Source organism: Monodelphis domestica, chromosome 1 (genome assembly GCF_027887165.1).
Source record: "Monodelphis domestica isolate mMonDom1 chromosome 1, mMonDom1.pri, whole genome shotgun sequence".
NCBI classification, from domain to species: Eukaryota; Metazoa; Chordata; class Mammalia; order Didelphimorphia; family Didelphidae; genus Monodelphis; species Monodelphis domestica.
Genome location: NC_077227.1, coordinates 466,333,197 through 466,350,829, shown reverse-complemented (window position 1 = coordinate 466,350,829; position 17,633 = coordinate 466,333,197). Strand labels below are relative to the sequence as shown.

The 17,633-nt window shown below is 35.1% G+C and overlaps 1 protein-coding gene across 4 annotated transcripts in view; it reads left to right on the top strand.

Annotated features, from left to right (window-relative positions):
- Positions 1 to 12,239, top strand: part of SETX (senataxin) — an 87,890-nt gene extending 75,651 nt beyond the window's left edge. For all 4 annotated transcript variants that reach the window (XM_007475192.3, XM_007475193.3, XM_056812615.1 and 1 more), the window contains 4 exons: positions 1,467 to 1,631; positions 3,097 to 3,195; positions 4,619 to 4,706; positions 11,080 to 12,239. In XM_007475192.3, coding sequence (XP_007475254.1) covers positions 1,467 to 1,631; positions 3,097 to 3,195; positions 4,619 to 4,706; positions 11,080 to 11,856 — 1,129 coding nt within the window. In that variant the 3' untranslated portion in view covers positions 11,857 to 12,239. The remainder of the gene's footprint in view (positions 1 to 1,466; positions 1,632 to 3,096; positions 3,196 to 4,618; positions 4,707 to 11,079) is intronic.
- The last annotated feature ends 5,394 nt before the right edge of the window (positions 12,240 to 17,633 follow it).

Genomic DNA, 17,633 nt, shown 5'->3' with positions numbered 1-17,633 from the left:
ATCATCTTGTTCATCATTCCATATAACACGATAGTATTTCATCACCATTATATATCACAATTTGTCCAGCCATTCTTCAATTAAGGGACTATCCCCCCATATTTTCCAATTCTTTGCCCCTGCAAAGAGAGCAGCTATAAATATTTTTGTACAAATAGGTCTTTTCCCATTTTAAAAATTTCTTCGGAATATAGACCTAGAAGTGAGTGGTATTACTGTATCAAAGGATATGCTTTCTTTTATAGCCCTTTATGCACAATTCCAAATTGCCCTCTACAATGGTTGGATCAGTTCACATTTCCACCAGCCATCAGTGTCCCAATTTTGCCACATCCCCTCCAACATCTATCATTTTCCTTTACTGTCATCTTGGCCAATCTCATAGATGTGAGGTGGTACCTAAGAGTTATTTTAATTTGCATTTCTTTAATCAAGAGTGATAAAGTAGAGCATTTTTTCATGTGATGAGTAGCTTTGATTTCTTCATCTGAAAACTGCCTATTCATACTTTGACCATTTATCAATTGGGGAATGACTTGGATCCTTATGAATTTGACTTAGTTCTTTATATATTTGAGAAATGAGATCTTTATCAGAAAATTTTGTTATAAAATATTCACCCCAGTTTGTTGCTTCCCTTCTGATCTTGGTTGCATTGGTTTTGTTTGTATAAAACTTTTCTAACTTAATATAATCAAAATGATTTACATCTTGTAATATTCTCTGTCTCTTGTTTGGTCATAAATTCTTCCCTTCTCCATAGATCTGACAGGTAAACTATCCTGTGTTCCCCTGACTTACTTAAATATCACACTTTATGTTTAAACCATATACCCATTTTGACCTCTTCTGGGGATAGGATGTAAGATTGAGCAAAGCCTAATTTTTGCCATACTGTTTCCAATTTTCCCAGCAGTTTTTGTCAAATAGTAAGTTCCTATCCCAAAAGCCAAGATAGATTCTCTCTTTAAAATCTGTTTGTCTGTAAAGGGGAAGGACCTTGACTTTTATATTTTGCATATGTTAGATATATAGTAAATCAGACCACAATCACTAATGCTCACCAATTATAACTTTTATCAGATAATCATTTCAAATTCATTGATAATCACTGGCCTCCAGAATATGAAACTATATTAAGTTATTCTTTAAAAAAGAATCTGGAGAGGGACAACTGGGTGGCTCAATGGATTGAGAGTCAGGCCCAGAGATGGGAGGGCCTGGGTTCAAATCTGGCCTCAGACATTTCCTATGTGTGACCCTGGCCAAGTCACTTAACCCTCATTGCCTAGCCCTTACTGCTTTTCTGCCTTAGAACCAATACTCAGTATTTAAAAAAAAAAAAAAGAATTTGGATCCTCTCTGTACTTCATTATTATATAAACTGTACTTAATTGGCAGCTAATTAATATCAGTAATTTTCCTCATTTTATATAGCTCATGTTATTTTTTCTCATTTTATATAGTTCATATGTTAATGTCCAAGAAATAAAACTAGTAATGGAATTAATTAAACTGATCAAAGACAGAAGAAAGGATATTACTATGCGTAACATTGGCATAATCACACATTACAAAGCACAAAAGATGATGATTCAACAGGAATTGGACAAAGAATTTGAAAGAAACAGGTAAAAAGGACTTAAGGAGGCAGAAAATATGCAATTTTTTTCCTCCAGAAGAATGGCAATAAAAGAGGATAAAGAGGAGGGCAAGGGAGAAAGAATATGATATCTTGAGAAGGGTAGGATAATGGAGATTAAGTAGAGGTTTGAGTTTGTTGGGGTTTTTTTAGACTTTAGAGACCTGGGGAATGTATAGAGGATAAATGATAGAATGGAGTCGTCTTGTATGTAGTGGGAAGAAAGAGATAAGGACCATAGGTAGCAGATTTAATTTTGGTCAAGGAAACAAGGGACACTTTAGAAACAAGAGTGAAGGAATAGAGGTGGTAAAAGTTAGCTAGACAAAAAAAAGAAAAACAAAATCCACTCCATTCTCCCCACCCCTGAAACCTTGAATTGTTATTTAGGGACTTGGTGAATTCTCTTTACACCTAGTAAAATTAAGTAAAACATACATCTGAATTGAATTTAAGAGGGCTAATTCAGTCTTTGCTAGCAAATTAATTTAATATTTTAAAAAATCCTTAATTCTGTTTATAAAGGGTGAGACTCTTCTCCACCAATGTCCTATTCAACTTTCTGTACTTTACTGAACACATTTCTTTGATTACTGCAATGAAATGTGATTTAATTAACTCACTATCGGTGAATAGCTTTCCTTACCTCCTTAACAAGTGAGCAACTTGTAACTCTTTGGTTGCTGCATTGTTTTTATTTTTTTGTCAAGAAATTTTGCTGAAGAGATACTGTTTCAGGTTTTCTTATTTTTCTCGCCATTGCTTTTCTGAGTTGAGAGAATAATGGTAACTGCTTAATCTGATGATATTGATGTATATTTTATTCTTCTAGCAAAGCTGTATGTAGTATCATATAGTAAATATAATTCTTTGCCATGTGATACTGTAACAAAATAATTCATACTACACTGTGCCTGAAAGCATGCCATTCCAAGTCCATTTTTCTCTTGTTTTGATATGATGGGGTATGCACTGAAAATTAAAAAAAAAAAGATGCCATAACAATGCATGGGGTGCTCTGCTCTAGAGTTAAAATTGCATCTCTATTATTTGTATTACATAGAGCAACAGTTTGAAGCTTCATGTATATGATCTCTTTCAACTACCCAACTCTGCCATTGTAGATTTGAAAACAGCAATATGCAAACCAATGAGCATGATGAATGAACAGGCCAAAGTTTACCAATTCCTGCTTTAAAGCAGGGAAGTCAAAGGTCTAGATAAAAAACAAAATAGGCATGTCGTTTCATTTAAGCTTCATAATAGGCCAAATGATCGATAGAGCAAGACCAAACTTAGAAGTATATTTAGGGGAAATGAGAGTCAAAGAGGTTAAGTAACTCATACAGAGTGTAGAGCTAGGACTAGAAAGAACCACAGAATCCTGACTTAAATGATTTAGTTTCTTTCTCTTCTTTACACACTTAATAATAAGATTTTCCATTCTTAAATAGACCAGGGGAAGTCGACACTGTGGATGCATTCCAGGGTCGCCAAAAGGATTGCGTTATTGTTACATGTGTCAGAGCAAATGCTTCACAAGGCTCAATTGGGTATGTCTTCCTTTTCTTTTCAGTGTGTGTGTGTGTGTGTGTGTGTGTGTGTGTGTGCGTGCGTGCGTGCGTGCGTGCGTGCACGCACACATGCACGCACGCGCATTAGGCTATCTTATTAGAAGGTCCTGGGCTCAAATTTGGCCTCAAACACTTCCTAGTTGTATGACCCTATGCAATTCACTTAACCTCATTGCCTAGTCCTTACCACTCCTCTGCCTTGGAATCAATAGACATTATTGGTTCTTAGATGGAAAATAAGGGTTTAAAAAAAAAGTTTATCTGTCATTGCATCATTTATTTATTTATTTTGAGGCCCTTACCTTCTGTCTTAGAAACAATACTGTGTATTGATTCCAAGGCAGAAGAGTGATAAGGACTTGGCAATGGGGATTAAGTGACTTGCCCAGGGTCACATAGCTAGGAAATATCTGAGGCCATATTTGAACCTAGGAACTCCTGACACTAAGCCTGGCTCTCAATCCACTGAGCCACTTAGCTGTCCCCTGTCATTGTAGTATTTTTAAAAAACCTTTCAATAATAAAAGTGTCCTTTGCTTTTATTTGCTTTATTACTCTGAATCTTGTTGAAAAATGAATACTTCCTAAACAGCATCTATGTTTTATTCTTAAAAGAATAGATTCCACTAATAATTCTCTTAATACCTTACATATTACCTCATTTTGCAATATGGATCTGTTTTTTGCTTTATTAAGTAAATTTAAGATAAACCAAAGCGGATTAAGCATTTTTGCATATTTTTGAGGTATATGGTTGTTTCTTAGCCTTCAGGTTTTTTTCTCTTCATCTATTTAGTTACCACATCTAGTCAAATGTCGGTCTGGTTATTTGTTATTTGTCCAGCTATTGACAAGTCGAAGGACATGGCAATGTTTTCTATTTACCCCTCTTATTTCATGACATGAAGGTACTTTGATCTCAGCAACTCCCAAATTATCATTAAAGGGAGAAAAGATTTAAAATATATTGAACTTAGAAAGCATATATATGAGTTGTGTCTCATACATGTCATATGTTTAAGGCTCAGAATCTTAACTGGTAAAATATAGTTTCTGTCCTGATTAACTTAAGGTTAAGAGGTGATAAGTGAGTCTTGTTCAGATTAGATTGAATTAGAGAGCAGCACTTAAAAGTAGGAAATCGCTTTTTTGTAGATAACCTTTGATGTAACAGAGTAAGTAAGAAAGCAGTTTGATCTTTAAAGTGAAGGACCATCAGGAAATGCTAACACGTAGTCTGTGTCTTTCTTTATATTAATAAAACAGGGGCAGCTGGGTGGCTCTTCTGCCTTAGAATCAATTCTTGGTATTGATTTTAAGATAGAAGTTTGGGGATTTAAAAAAATTAATAAAACATTTTTCCTTTTTTAGAGAGAGCATTTAATTTTGTGTCATTTCTTAGGTTTCTGGCAAGTTTGCAAAGATTGAATGTAACCATTACTCGAGCCAAGTATAGTCTGTTTATCCTTGGACACTTGAGGACTTTAATGGTAGGTACATTTGCTTTATTTATTTTCTTGACTGCACCTCTGCCAGAATTCTTCTTTATGCTGTACATTGAGCACAAGTGGTGGTTTGCTGCTAGATTCTGCTTTTCGTAGGCAAGGATGTGTCCCCTTCAGTTGTGTCATTGTTGATGAGGTCAGTGAAGCCAATCAGATCTATACAAGTATCACTGCCCTGATGTTTTTTCTTAGGCTGTGATGACATGGACAAATGGGTAAGACTTTTGACAATTTTCTTTTTTCTAAATATTATAATAGCAGGGACTTGTTGAATGTAACTAAATCCTCTCATTTTCCTAAATCAGTAGTCTAATTGAATCTTGTACTCTAGGATTTTCTTTTTCACTTCCACTAGAGGGCATCCAAGTCCTTTAACTCAAAAATGAAAGGATAGAATTTACAATTCCAAGAGACTTTAGATATCAACTAGTTCAGCCCCCCTTTTATTAGAGAGGAGGAAACTAAGGCCTAGAGAAGGAAAGGGGCTTGCCTCTACTCACAGTGGGTAATGCAGAGAAGATTTGAACCAGGTCCTTTCATAACAAATTCTCTTGCTATTATACTGCTTAACTAGATTATGGTTTAAAAATTAGCCTAACTTTAGGAAGTTAATGCTAAGAATATCAGGGAACAAAGCAAGGACTAGTCCTTCCTAAATTATAATCTGAATTTTGGAACTCAGGCTCAATCTTTTTTATGTTTAAATATTCTATTTTCCCATCAGGAAAATTATAGAAATGACAACTGTATAGAGGAACCAAGGTCAATAGTATGTTCACAGAATTATTTTGAGATTACGGTTAGGTAAAAAACATAAAGGTAGAAGCTATATATTTCTAACTGTATAGGTCACAATACAGGTTATAATCTTTTTATAGTATAAAAATCGGTGGTAACTTTTTCCTATGTTCCATAATAGATAATATAGAAAAACTCACTTGAAAAGCAGAGGCTAAAAATAAACTTCATATGGGATGTGTTTATTCTTGCTATGTATGACATTCAGATAATACTGTTCATATCTCTCTTTTTTAACCCTTACCTTCCATCTTAGAATCAATACTGTTTATTGATTCCAAGGCAGAAGAACAAGCCAGGAAGTGTCTGAGGTCAGATTTGAATCCAATACCTTCCATTTCTAGGCCTGGCTCTCAATCCATTGAGCCACCTAGCTGCCACTTTTTAAAAGAAATCTTTTCTCTACCTCCTATCTCCTCCTTTTTACCTTTCCTATCTATCATTTCTTAATAACCTGACTTTTTGCCAAGCCAAGAAGTAAGATGTCTTGAGGAAAATAAAAACCCCTTTTTTGTATTTGTAAACATATGTCTCATTCTTCACTTCTATTCCATTATCTCTCTGCCAAGAGATAGGAGGCATGCTTCATCTATCAGTCTTTTGAAGTCACAATTGCTTATTACTTCATTGATCAGAGTTCTTAAGTCAAGGTTGGTTTATTTACATGGTAGTCATCGCATAATACAATTAATTGTATAATATCACAGAGCATTTATATACTAAAATTTATTCTGCTATTCCTTAGGTAATGGAAATCATTTATTTTGGGGGCCTTAATAATTTTTCCTTTCCTTATAATATATTATAGAACATGCTTACTTGCTTAACTATATTTACTTTTGAATTTTATTATCTTTTCCATTCAAAGATATTTTTATTTTCCCAATTACATGTAATAATAATTTTCAACATACATTTTCCAAAATTATAAGATCCAAACTGTTTCCTTCCCTTTCCCCACTCGGAGATGGTAAGCAGTTTGATCTGAGCCATACATGTATTGTCATTCAAAATATGTTTCCATATTGGTCATTGTTGTAAGAGTACACTCATAAAACCAAAACCCCTGTAAACACACTGATGTGAAAAATAGTATGCTTTGATTTGTATCATACTCCAACAGTTCTCTCTCTGGAGGTGGATAGCATTCCCCTTCATAATTGTTCCAGATCTTTGTATTGCTGAGAGTAGTGAAGTTTTTTACAGTTGATCATCCCACAATAATGCAGTTACTGTGTGTAATATTTTCCTGCTTCTGCTTATTTCACTCTGCATCAGTTCATGTACGTATTTCCAGTTCTTTCTGAAAACATCTTGCTCAGTATTCCTTACAGCACAATAGTATTCCATCACCAGCATATACCACAATGTATTCAATCGTTCTCCAATTGATAGATATCCCTCAGTTTGATGGGAATCATTATTTCTTATTAAACTCTTTATCTTTTCCCTCAAAAAGAAAGGATACTCCTATAACAATTAGTAATAATAAATTAATAGCTAATATTTATGTAGTACTATGTGCCAGGTACCATGCTAAGTGATTTTATTTTCCCCATTTAATAGGTGAGGAAATTCAAATAGAGGTTAAGTGACTTGCCTAGAGTCACCTAGGTAGTAAGTGTTTAAATACAGATTTGAACTCAGGTCTTCCTGGCTTCAGGCTTAATGTTTTATCCTCAAGTAAAAAAATTCCCGCATTGGCCCTGTTTAAAAATGTATATCTCATTCTTAAATCCATCACGTCTTATGAGATAGGAAGTATGCTATATCATTGTTCCTCTGGGTTTCTGATTAGTAATTACATTGATTATAGTTCTTAAGTCTTTTAATCATCTTTATAATGCTCTTATAGTTTTCCTGGTTTTGCTCATTCCACTCTGCTGCAGTTCATATAAGTTTTCCCAAGTTTCTCTGAAAGCATCCCTTTCATCATTTCTTACTGCACAATAGTACTCCTTTATATTCACATACCATAATTTATTCAGCTATTCTCCAATTGATGGGCACTCTTAGTTTCTTGTTCCTTGTCTCTACAAAAATAGCTGCTTTAAATATTTCTTTACATATAGATGCTTTTCTTTTTTCTTTGATCTCTTTGGGGTTTAACCTGAGAAGTAGTATCATTGGATCATATGGTATGCCCAGTTTGATAACCATTTGGCAGTTCCAAATTGCTTTCCAGAATGACTATACCAGTTCATCAGAAGTGCCTGTTTTCCCCTCCACTCTTCCCACATTTGTTGCTTTCCTTTCATTATCTTTGCTAGGCTTGGGGGTGGAAGGTGGGGCTTAACTCTTTTAATTTGCATTTTCTGAATTATTAGTGATTAAAATTATTAGTGAATTTGTGATTTGGAGAATTTTTATATGGTTTTCTTCCTTTGAACACTACCAGTTCATATCCTTTGGCCAATTATCAGAGAATGGCGCTTAGAAATTTGAATCAATTTCTTATATGTTTTGGAAATGAGATCTTTATCAGAAAAACTTGTTGCAAAGACATTTTTTTCCTTTTTTTATTTAGAATATTTTTCCATGGTTACATGATTCATGATCCATCCCACCCACCCACCCCCACTCTCTCCTCTCCCCTCCTGAATCTGACAAGCAGTTCCACTGGTAACCCAGTGTACATGTATCATTTAACATCAAAACTCCAGTCATATCCCCATTGCACTATGTGATCGATCACATATTTTTCTAATGCATTTCTGGTTCCACAGTTCTTTTTCTGAATGTGGATAGGGATCTTTTTCCTAAGTTCCTGGTAGTAGAGAATTCTATATTACATTTGATTGTGTCATAATGCATCAGTCTCTGTGTATGATGTTCTCCTGGTTCTGCTCCTTTCACTCTGCATCAATCCTGAAGGTCATTTCAGCACACATGGAATTCCTCCAGTTCTTTATTCCTTTCAGCACAATAATATTCCATCACCATCATATACCACAATTTATTGAGCCATTCCCCAATCAATGGACAACCCTCATTTTCCATTTTTTGCTACCCCCCAAAACATGGCTATTCATATTTTTGTACAAGTCTTTTTCCTTATTATCTCTTTGGGATACAAACCTAGCAATGGTATGGCTGGATCAAAGGGGAGGCATTCTTTTAAAGCCCTTTGTGCATAGTTCCAAATTGCCCTCCAGAATAGTTGGACCAATTCACAACTCCACCAGCAGCGTATTAGTGTCCCAGTTTTTGCAAAGACATTTTTCACAATTCGCTGCCTTCTAATTTTTGCTACATTTGATTTTTTTATGTAAAAACTTTAATTTTATTCAATAAAAAGAGTACATTTCATCTTCTGTCTTCTTTTATGTCTTATGTTACTTGATCATGAACTATGCCTATATGAGTAGATTGGGAAAGTATTTTTGCTCTTGTTCCTCAGTTATGTGTATGATCTGATCTTTTATATCTTAAGTCACATATCTATTTAGAACTTATCTTGGTGTGATATGTTGGTCTAAAAATAATTTCTGCTAGATTGCTTTCCAACTTTCCTGGCAGTTTTTTTTCCTAATAGCAAGGCCTTGCCCTAGCTTGACTATAGTGTTCCTCCACATCTTTATGTTCTGTACCTAATCTATTTCACTGATTGATCTCTCAATTTTTGAATAGTGTCAAATTATTTTAACTATACTAACTTGTTTCTCAGATGAATTTTGTTATTTTTCCTATATCTATAAAGTAATTCTTTGGTAGTTTGGTATTAGTAAATTAATTTAGTTAGCATTATCTTTGTTATATTGACTTAGCTTCTACTTTATTTCCAGTTCTTTGTTGAAGCAAAAAAATGCCTCTATAAATATTTTTGTGCATATGGCCTGTGTCTGATCTCTTTGGGATAAAAGCTTGGTTGTGTTGATGGGTCAAAAAATACTCAGTTTACTGACTTTTGGGGGAGAGTTCTAAATTGCTTGTCAGAAAGGTTCACATTTTTCACAGTACCACCAATAATGCTTTAGTATGCCTATACAGCCCATCCAACCATTGCCATATTCCTCTTTTGTTATTTTTACCAATATGACTGTTAGGAGGTAGAAATCTCAGGGTTGTTTTAATTTGCATTTTTCTAACTACCAGTGATTTGAAGTTTTTTTCATATGGTTGTTGATAGTTCATCTTTCCTCTTTTGGGAATTGCTAGTTCATATCCTCACCATTTCTATTAGAGAATGATGCTTTTTATTATATATCTATACCAGTTTTCTAAATACTGTTGATATCACACATTTATCAGAAAAATTTGCTGCAAAGATTTTTTTCCTCCAATTAAATATTAACTTCTAATTGCAACTACTTATTTTGCTTATGCACTTTTCAATTTTATATCATTTGGTTAATAAATATTGATTGCTCACCATATATCAGGAACTGTGCTAAGCACTAAGGATACAAAGGTAACAAGATAATCTCTGCTCTCAAGAGGCTCATAAATATGGATAAACAAGTTATATAAAGGATAAATTTGAAATAATGAATGGAGAGAAGGAATTAGAATTAAGGGGTATTAAGAGAGATTTCCTGTAAAAGCACGGTTTTAGCTAGAATTTGAAGGAAGTCAGGAAGTGGATATGAAGAAGATGGATAGCATTCTAGGTATGAGGAACAGCCAGTAAAAATGTTGTAAGTCAGGAGATATAGTTTCTTATTCAAAGGAGGACAGCAAAGAAGCCAATTTCATTAGATTACAGTGTGTACAATGATGGGGTAGGAGGAATTAGAAGAGGTGGGCAGCTGGGTAGCTCAGTGGATTGAGAGCCAGGCCCAGAGATGGGAGGTCCTATGTTCAAATCTGGCCTCAAGACACTTCCTAGCTGTGTGACTCTGGGCAAGTCACTTAACCCTCATTGCCTAGCTGTTACCACTCTTCTGCCTTGGAACCAATACACAGTATTGATTGTAAGACAGAAGATGAGAGTTTAAACAACAACAACAACAAAGAACTCTCCTCCTAGCCATAATTGTGAAAGAGAAATCCTTTTTTTTCTTGAATTTGTTTATAAGACATTTCACATTTAGATCTTGTATTAATTTGGAGAGTCATGTGTTACAGTGTGGTTCATACTTGATTTCTGCTAAATTGTTTTCCAGTTTTCCCAGCAGTTTTTGTCAGTAGGTAGTCCTTACCACTGCTGTATTTGGTATCCTTTAATCTATTAAACACTATGCTACTATGTTTGATTGCTTCAGGGTCTTATTTTTCTATCAGTTCCTTGGATCAACTTTTCTGGGAGTTTTTTTAGCCAACAGTAAATTGTTTTTATGTTTACTGCTTTGTAAACAGTTTGAGATCTCATACTGACAAGCCCAGAATGACAGTCCTAGGTTCCTTACTATCCTGTGTCTTTAAATAATTCATCTAATGATCAAGTGACAGCCTTATTACCAGGTGGTAATACAAGAAATACTTGATGATACTTTTTCTTTTATCCTTATCTATATATTTTTCTTAGAAATATATTTATATATGTTAAGAAATGTAATCATATACACAGACTATATTTGGGTGTTTTTATTTTATAATAATTTTCTTCCTTTTTTCCAAGGAAAACCAACATTGGAATCACCTGATTCAAGATGCTCAGAAGCGAGGTGCCATTATTAGGACTTTTGACAAGAATTATAAGTATGATGCAATGAAAATTTTGAAACTCAAATCCATGCCACAGCGAAGCCTATCACATCCTTCCATGGTAGTGCCAGAAATTACTAGATCCCAGAATAGCTTGCCCAGCATTAAGCCAAAAGAAGTGATGAACAAACTGGACAGTGTTATTTCTAAGACCGCCGCTGTTGCTTCTCCACGGCGTAGCAGCACTTCCTTGTTACATGCTGACATTCAGCCCTTTGACTGCAGAGAAGCTACAGTTGTTACAAAAGCTACTGAGGTGCCTATTGTCCGGGACCCAAGACTAGCCAAAAGAAATGACCGTGATGCTGCAGAGAAATTTCTGGGAGAGACACAACCATTCAGTATCCAGCATCCAAGAGTATCAGCACCCATATGTGAACCTGGCCTTCCTTTAACTCACCAGGACCCCAGCAGTATCTTACAGCACCTTTTTTCAAAAGTAGCAGCCTCCAACAATTGCAATCTGACTGTACAACTTGAAGCTCCCTCTGCAAGTACCTCTGTGCCCACAAACAAAAGAAAAACCAGTGAAGAGGAAGGATCTGGCTATGGAAGAGAAGTAACGTCTTCTAGAGAAGGACAAGAAAAGTCTGGGTATAGGAAGGACTATCACCCAGATAGGGACTATTGCTTGGACAGGAGGAGAAAAGAAAACCAAGACAGTCATTCAAAAAGAAGAAAACTTTCATAGCTAAGGTCTTTGAGTCTCAATGACAGGCAATATTTACCAAAAGGAATATTTATTATAAGAAATGCAGCTTTGGGTGCTCAGTTAATAAGAATAAAGATGTTAAATTTATTTTTAAAATTGGGGCCATTCACTTCCCCTAGAACATGGAAAATTGTATACTCATCTAAACTTATTTTCTATTGGTAATCTTTACAAATAAGTATGTTTTTCTGTCTCAGATTTCAGAGGACTTTTGTGCATCAATGATTAGTGTCCTTAGAGCCAGATAAATGAAATGTTGTTCTATTGTTCTTTTTTAGAAAAGGAAACCAGACTTGGATGAATGTTGTAAATGTAGAGATGTACATTTGTATAGCAAACAACAAAACCTTTTTAAGATTTAATCCGGTTGATTTTTTGCCTTTTCTTTCTTCCTTGCCCAAAATATTTCATTATTTTTCAGCAGAGCAAACTCCTCTTTAAAAGTGGTGGTCAATGGGAGGGACACCTCTAGTGCTGTTGTAAGCCTGATTTCTTTCACAACATAAGTTGTTTGGAAAAAGCTGAGTTGGTGATAGTGGGTCAGATGTCTGTAGTTCTATTTTAAAGCTGACTGGCCTCATGGGGATGCTTTGGAGAAAGCATTTAGTTTAGATGAAATTCTGCTTATCTTGTATATTTTTAAACAAGGCGCTTTTTGCACAAGATGTTTGGTTTGTACAAAGGCTCATTTACCTGTTTTTACTAAACTCTAAGCTCTTCACCCCAAATTCTTTTTATTTCTTGAGGATATTGCACAACTATCCTAGAGGTAGTGAGCTTGTATAGATTGAAGATGTAATACATTAAGCAGGGAATGAATAGTCGAAGTAGATGATCTCAAAACATCGTTAAAAACCACAAGGGAAATAAAAAGAAACTGAATACTTCCCTCCTTCTGATGGGAATAGTTTATGAGATAATTGGGGTTTGGGAGAGCTGGCAAATCTCTCATATTTTTAAGAAACTTTAACTTTGATGAAAATATACTGTCATCTTGGTATCTGTGATGGTGCAGAAAATAATAGTAAACATTTAAAATAGATTTGTTTTATTTAAGCAGGCTTTTAACTTTGTGTTTCCCTTAGTTTCATTTGCCTTCCTTTCTACTGTGAGAATTTATTCTAAACAAAGGCCTAATTAGCATTTGTTATAAAAATTATCTGAGGAAAAAAACCATGTTCTTCTTAAACCAAATTGTAGAGAGGCATATTTTTTTTTATCCTGTACCATATATAAGTGCTGTCTAAAATTTTCTAAGTAATCTCCAAGTATATGTACTTTTAATGGTACAATAGTTAAGTAAATTGCATCTGTAACAAAAAAATGGAACAGCTACTTGTTTGAAGTGTAGAAAAGGAAGGAATTTTTAAAATTTATTACATTTGAAAATTTTTGCATTATTTCCTGCACTTTAAACATTAAGGTCAAGTTCTGTATTTGGGCTTCTTGGGAAATAATCTTTCTATGTAAAATGTTTGTAGTCATCTCATGAGCCATGTTTAATTCTTAAGCAACCCTGTTGCATTTTTCCAAGTTGGCAATGCAATTCCTCTTGACATTGCATGCATCTTTTATATTGATTTCCAAACATCTAAGTAAGTTGTAGAATGAAAGTACCTCTAAAGGTAGCAGCTTCTTAGATCTTATGGTACATACACATTCAGAATATGTGTCCTTTGTGAGGAAAAGTAAGAGTAGCAGTGGGAGTCAAATTGAGGGGAAACATTTCATTAAGCATACCCACTGTGTGGGTTTCACAAGATTAGATATCAGCTTATATTATATATCTTTGTCAGGGAATCATCCTTTTAGGAATCTATAGATCCTACCATATATACATATATATATATACATATGTATATATATATATATATGTATATGTATATATATATATATGCAAATCCCACTGTGTATACACACACACACACACACACATATATAATACACACACACACACACACACACACCCTTATTTTTAGTCAATTTGGGTTCCTTTCTGCCAGTGAACTTGATTAAGATGGTATAAACAAAGGAACTTAAGAGTAATTTCTAAGACTTCAAATGAAATAGGGCATCATCCTTGTTCTGAGCTTGGTTAGTCCTCCTCAGATCTGTTTATATTTATATGTGGATTGTGAAAGAACTTTTCCCCAAAATTGATGGTTTATTGCCATATGCTAAATTGCTCTATAAATAGGTGTTTTCAGTAAAATCTGGGGCCCAGGCTCATACTGATTATGTTCCTTTGTTTTCCAGTCAATGAATAGCAATGCCCCCTTCCTGGAGCCTAATGATATAAATGCTACAGTAATAATAAAGATATAAGGGAGGCTTCTGTGAGATTAAGAAGAATATCATGAAAAAACAGATATTAAACAAAAGGTAATAAAAATAAATAAAAGAATAACATTTTGCCTATAGGATAAATGTCATCTATACTTTGAGCAAATTCATTCAGTTAAGTAGACTTTTAGGGACCATGTGGTAGATCTTGGATCTGTTCTAAGTATTCTCTACTCACACTGATTATGTTGCTACTAATAGGAGAGCTGAAGCTAATGAGCAGCTTGTACATAATCCTTTCTAACAAATGAAATTGTATATTAAAGCAGACTCTTCTAGCAGAATGGCAGTTTATCAGATAAGTAAATTTGAACCTTCATTTATTTAGCTTTCTGTTTAACGAAATTATCTTAAGCCACTTTGCTTTAGGTATTAACCTAGCCATTCTGGATATGGCAAGCAATTTAGAATTATTTTCTTAACTAGCATATGGTGTATATATGTTAGAATAGAGACATAACTGTTTTCTTTCTCCTTGCCTCAATTTAAAAAAATGTCCAGCCTCTTACAAGAATCATTTTTGTATTTTTGACATGCTTTATATATATATGTATATATACATATATATATATATTTTTTAACTTTTGACTTATCAAGCACAAACACTCAGGATGTCAGAACTGGAGGGGAGTTTAGGATCACATGGTTCAACCGTTTCATTTTACAGACGATAAATTGAAGCTTAGAAAGGTTAAATAACTTGCCCAAGGTCACAAAACAAAACCAACACTTGGATTCAGGTCTCTTGGCTATGGATCTATTGCTCTTTCCATTTTACTTCATCCATTTTCTAGATGAGAAAACAGGCCCAGAGACAGTATGGGAAAGTTAATTTCTTTGCAAATGATACTGGAAGCAAACCACCAACTCAGTTTTTTGGGGGGGAGGGGTGGGGGAGAGGTAGTACCACAAGAATCTATGAGCAGCCCTTCCAGTTACCTGCAACTTTATTTTATTTTCTGGTTACATTTATAGTGAGAATCAATATTTACATAGTTTAAATCCATCAGTAGTATTACTGCTCATTGGTTAATACAGAAACTTTACTATTAATACATAAAATAGTTAAATCATTTAGTACCTTTTAGCCCCTTTCTATCATTTTATAAGAGTTACAATAGAAGTGTAGTGGTCCCTAGGACTAAAGACCATTTTGTATTTTTCTTTGTTTCGTTGGTTACCATAGTCAGTTAGTGAACCAGTAACCAATCTGCTTCTGATAAGGCTATATTTATTTAATAGGCTGGACCACATACAACATGTTGCTAGCACCATATTCAAAGCCTTTGTATCTTGGCAGAACCTCCCATGTAATGTAGCCTTTGAGAAACCAGGGTACCCTCATCAACACCTGACAGACCTTTTGAGGTGGATTTTGGAGGAGTTACCCAAAGGCAACAAGAAACATCATTACATGGGCCTTAGAGTGCTCATGATAAATATACAAAAAGACTAACATAAAGATACTTGTAGCTCATGTATTATTTGCTGCACTGGATAATGAGGCAAAGAAAATCTATAAAGAATTCAATAATATTCTCCATACTAAGTCAACACTTTGAATACTTTAACAATTTCCATGCAAAAATGAACATAGAATGAGTGGCAAAAAATACATTGGAAATGATGGTTTAAAGTTAGGAAATATGAATGCAAAGGCTATACAGACACCTCAAGCCTATCTCATAAATAACTTGAGGATCTGGAGATATTAGATGTGGTGAACACTGGACATAAAAATGCAATTTTATAGATTTGATAGGTAACGTAGCATAGTGAAAAGGGAGCCAGCTTCAAAGCCAGGAAGACACAATTTTAAGTTCTGTCTCAGACAATACTGACTTCATGACTGGGCAAATCACTTAACCACTCGGTGCTTTAGACTGATATCTGAGACTAATTTGCAGAAATTATTTCATGGGTCCAGCCTCTCACCCCATCCTTAATAGACAGGAAATGATTGGTTGCAGGTATAGAAATCAGTTCCCAATCAGATTTTTTTTTCTGTGTAATCAGACTGACTTGTTACCCAGTAAGGTTGAAATGAACCAAATTAGAAGAAAGATAATACTGTGTGCCATCACATTTTCAACTTTGCTTATTCCAAAAAAGCTATTGACTGAAGGAAATGGGAACTGGATAAAAGAAAAGACATCAACACAGACTATGGCTGTTTTCCATGTGAGTTTAAACAATATAAATGAACTGCTATAACCATAGGGCTAAGAGAGCACAGAAAATGTCATGGTCAGCAAACACTCCATCTCCTTGCCAAGCAGAGAGATGCGGTAACTAAGGGCAACAATTTAGAATGTAAACTTGTTTTGCATAATCTTCAATAGGAGGAGGAGGAGGAGGGCAGGAGATTATGAATGATATTAACTCAGTAGTGGAGGGAAAAACATTCGAAGACAACTTGATGTTTTTGTACATACTGTTTCCCCTGATAGAATGGAAGCTCCTCTTGGGCAGGGACTTTCACTTCTGTTGCATCCCCAGTACCTACTTAATACATAGAGGTGCTTAATAAATGCTTGCTGATTTATTTCATTTGAGGGGTGATCCTCAGATAATCAGTAGCTATTACATAAGCTCTATGGATGTGCTCATCAAAAGTGTTTGCCCCTCATTTTTAGAGCAGAGTCCAAACATGAAAGGATAATTTCTTATGGAGTCCTTCAGATGTTCTTGTAAATGACATCGTGCTGATTATTTTAAATCAAAACTTCATTATAAGATCCACCACCATCTAAAAATATTCAGTATTCTACATGTAGGAAAAATCAAGAGGATGAAACTTTCTAGCTAATTTTACACCATGTTGCTTAAATTCTTAACTATCCTCTTCATCCTACTAGAACTTTGCTTAGATTCTGCCCTGTGATGCTAAGGATCTGAGAGGTGGGCTTTTGACTTATCTTGCCATGGAGTCCTGCACTAGGTCTCTTGCTCCATCATGAGGCCATGTAATAGGGGTCTCCAGCACTCCTGCTGGCTTCCCAGGCTGCCATCTGATCTCATACATGGTAGAGAGGGTGTGGGGGGACCTTCTATGCCATTGAGGCTTTGCCCCAGGACCAACTCCAATGCCAGAGAGCCTCTGAAGCCAGCACTTCTTCCATCTCCTACTCCCTAGAGCTTTCCCTGGAACAACCAACCAGGCTTCTTGTTTGAGACTAGGACAGACATGTTATCAAACCAAGTCTCCAAGGGAGGGCCTCGAAAATATAACCTTGTACTTCTCTCAACAGACTTCTCTTCCACCATTGGACGTTACTCAATAGTAAGCATATTCCCATCCCCTTACACTCACCATATTCCAGTGATCTCCATCCTTACCTCATTCTTTAAGCCTTACTCCTGCAGTGTCCTACTGCTTACCCTTTCACTGTGCCCTCTGGAATGCCTGCTTC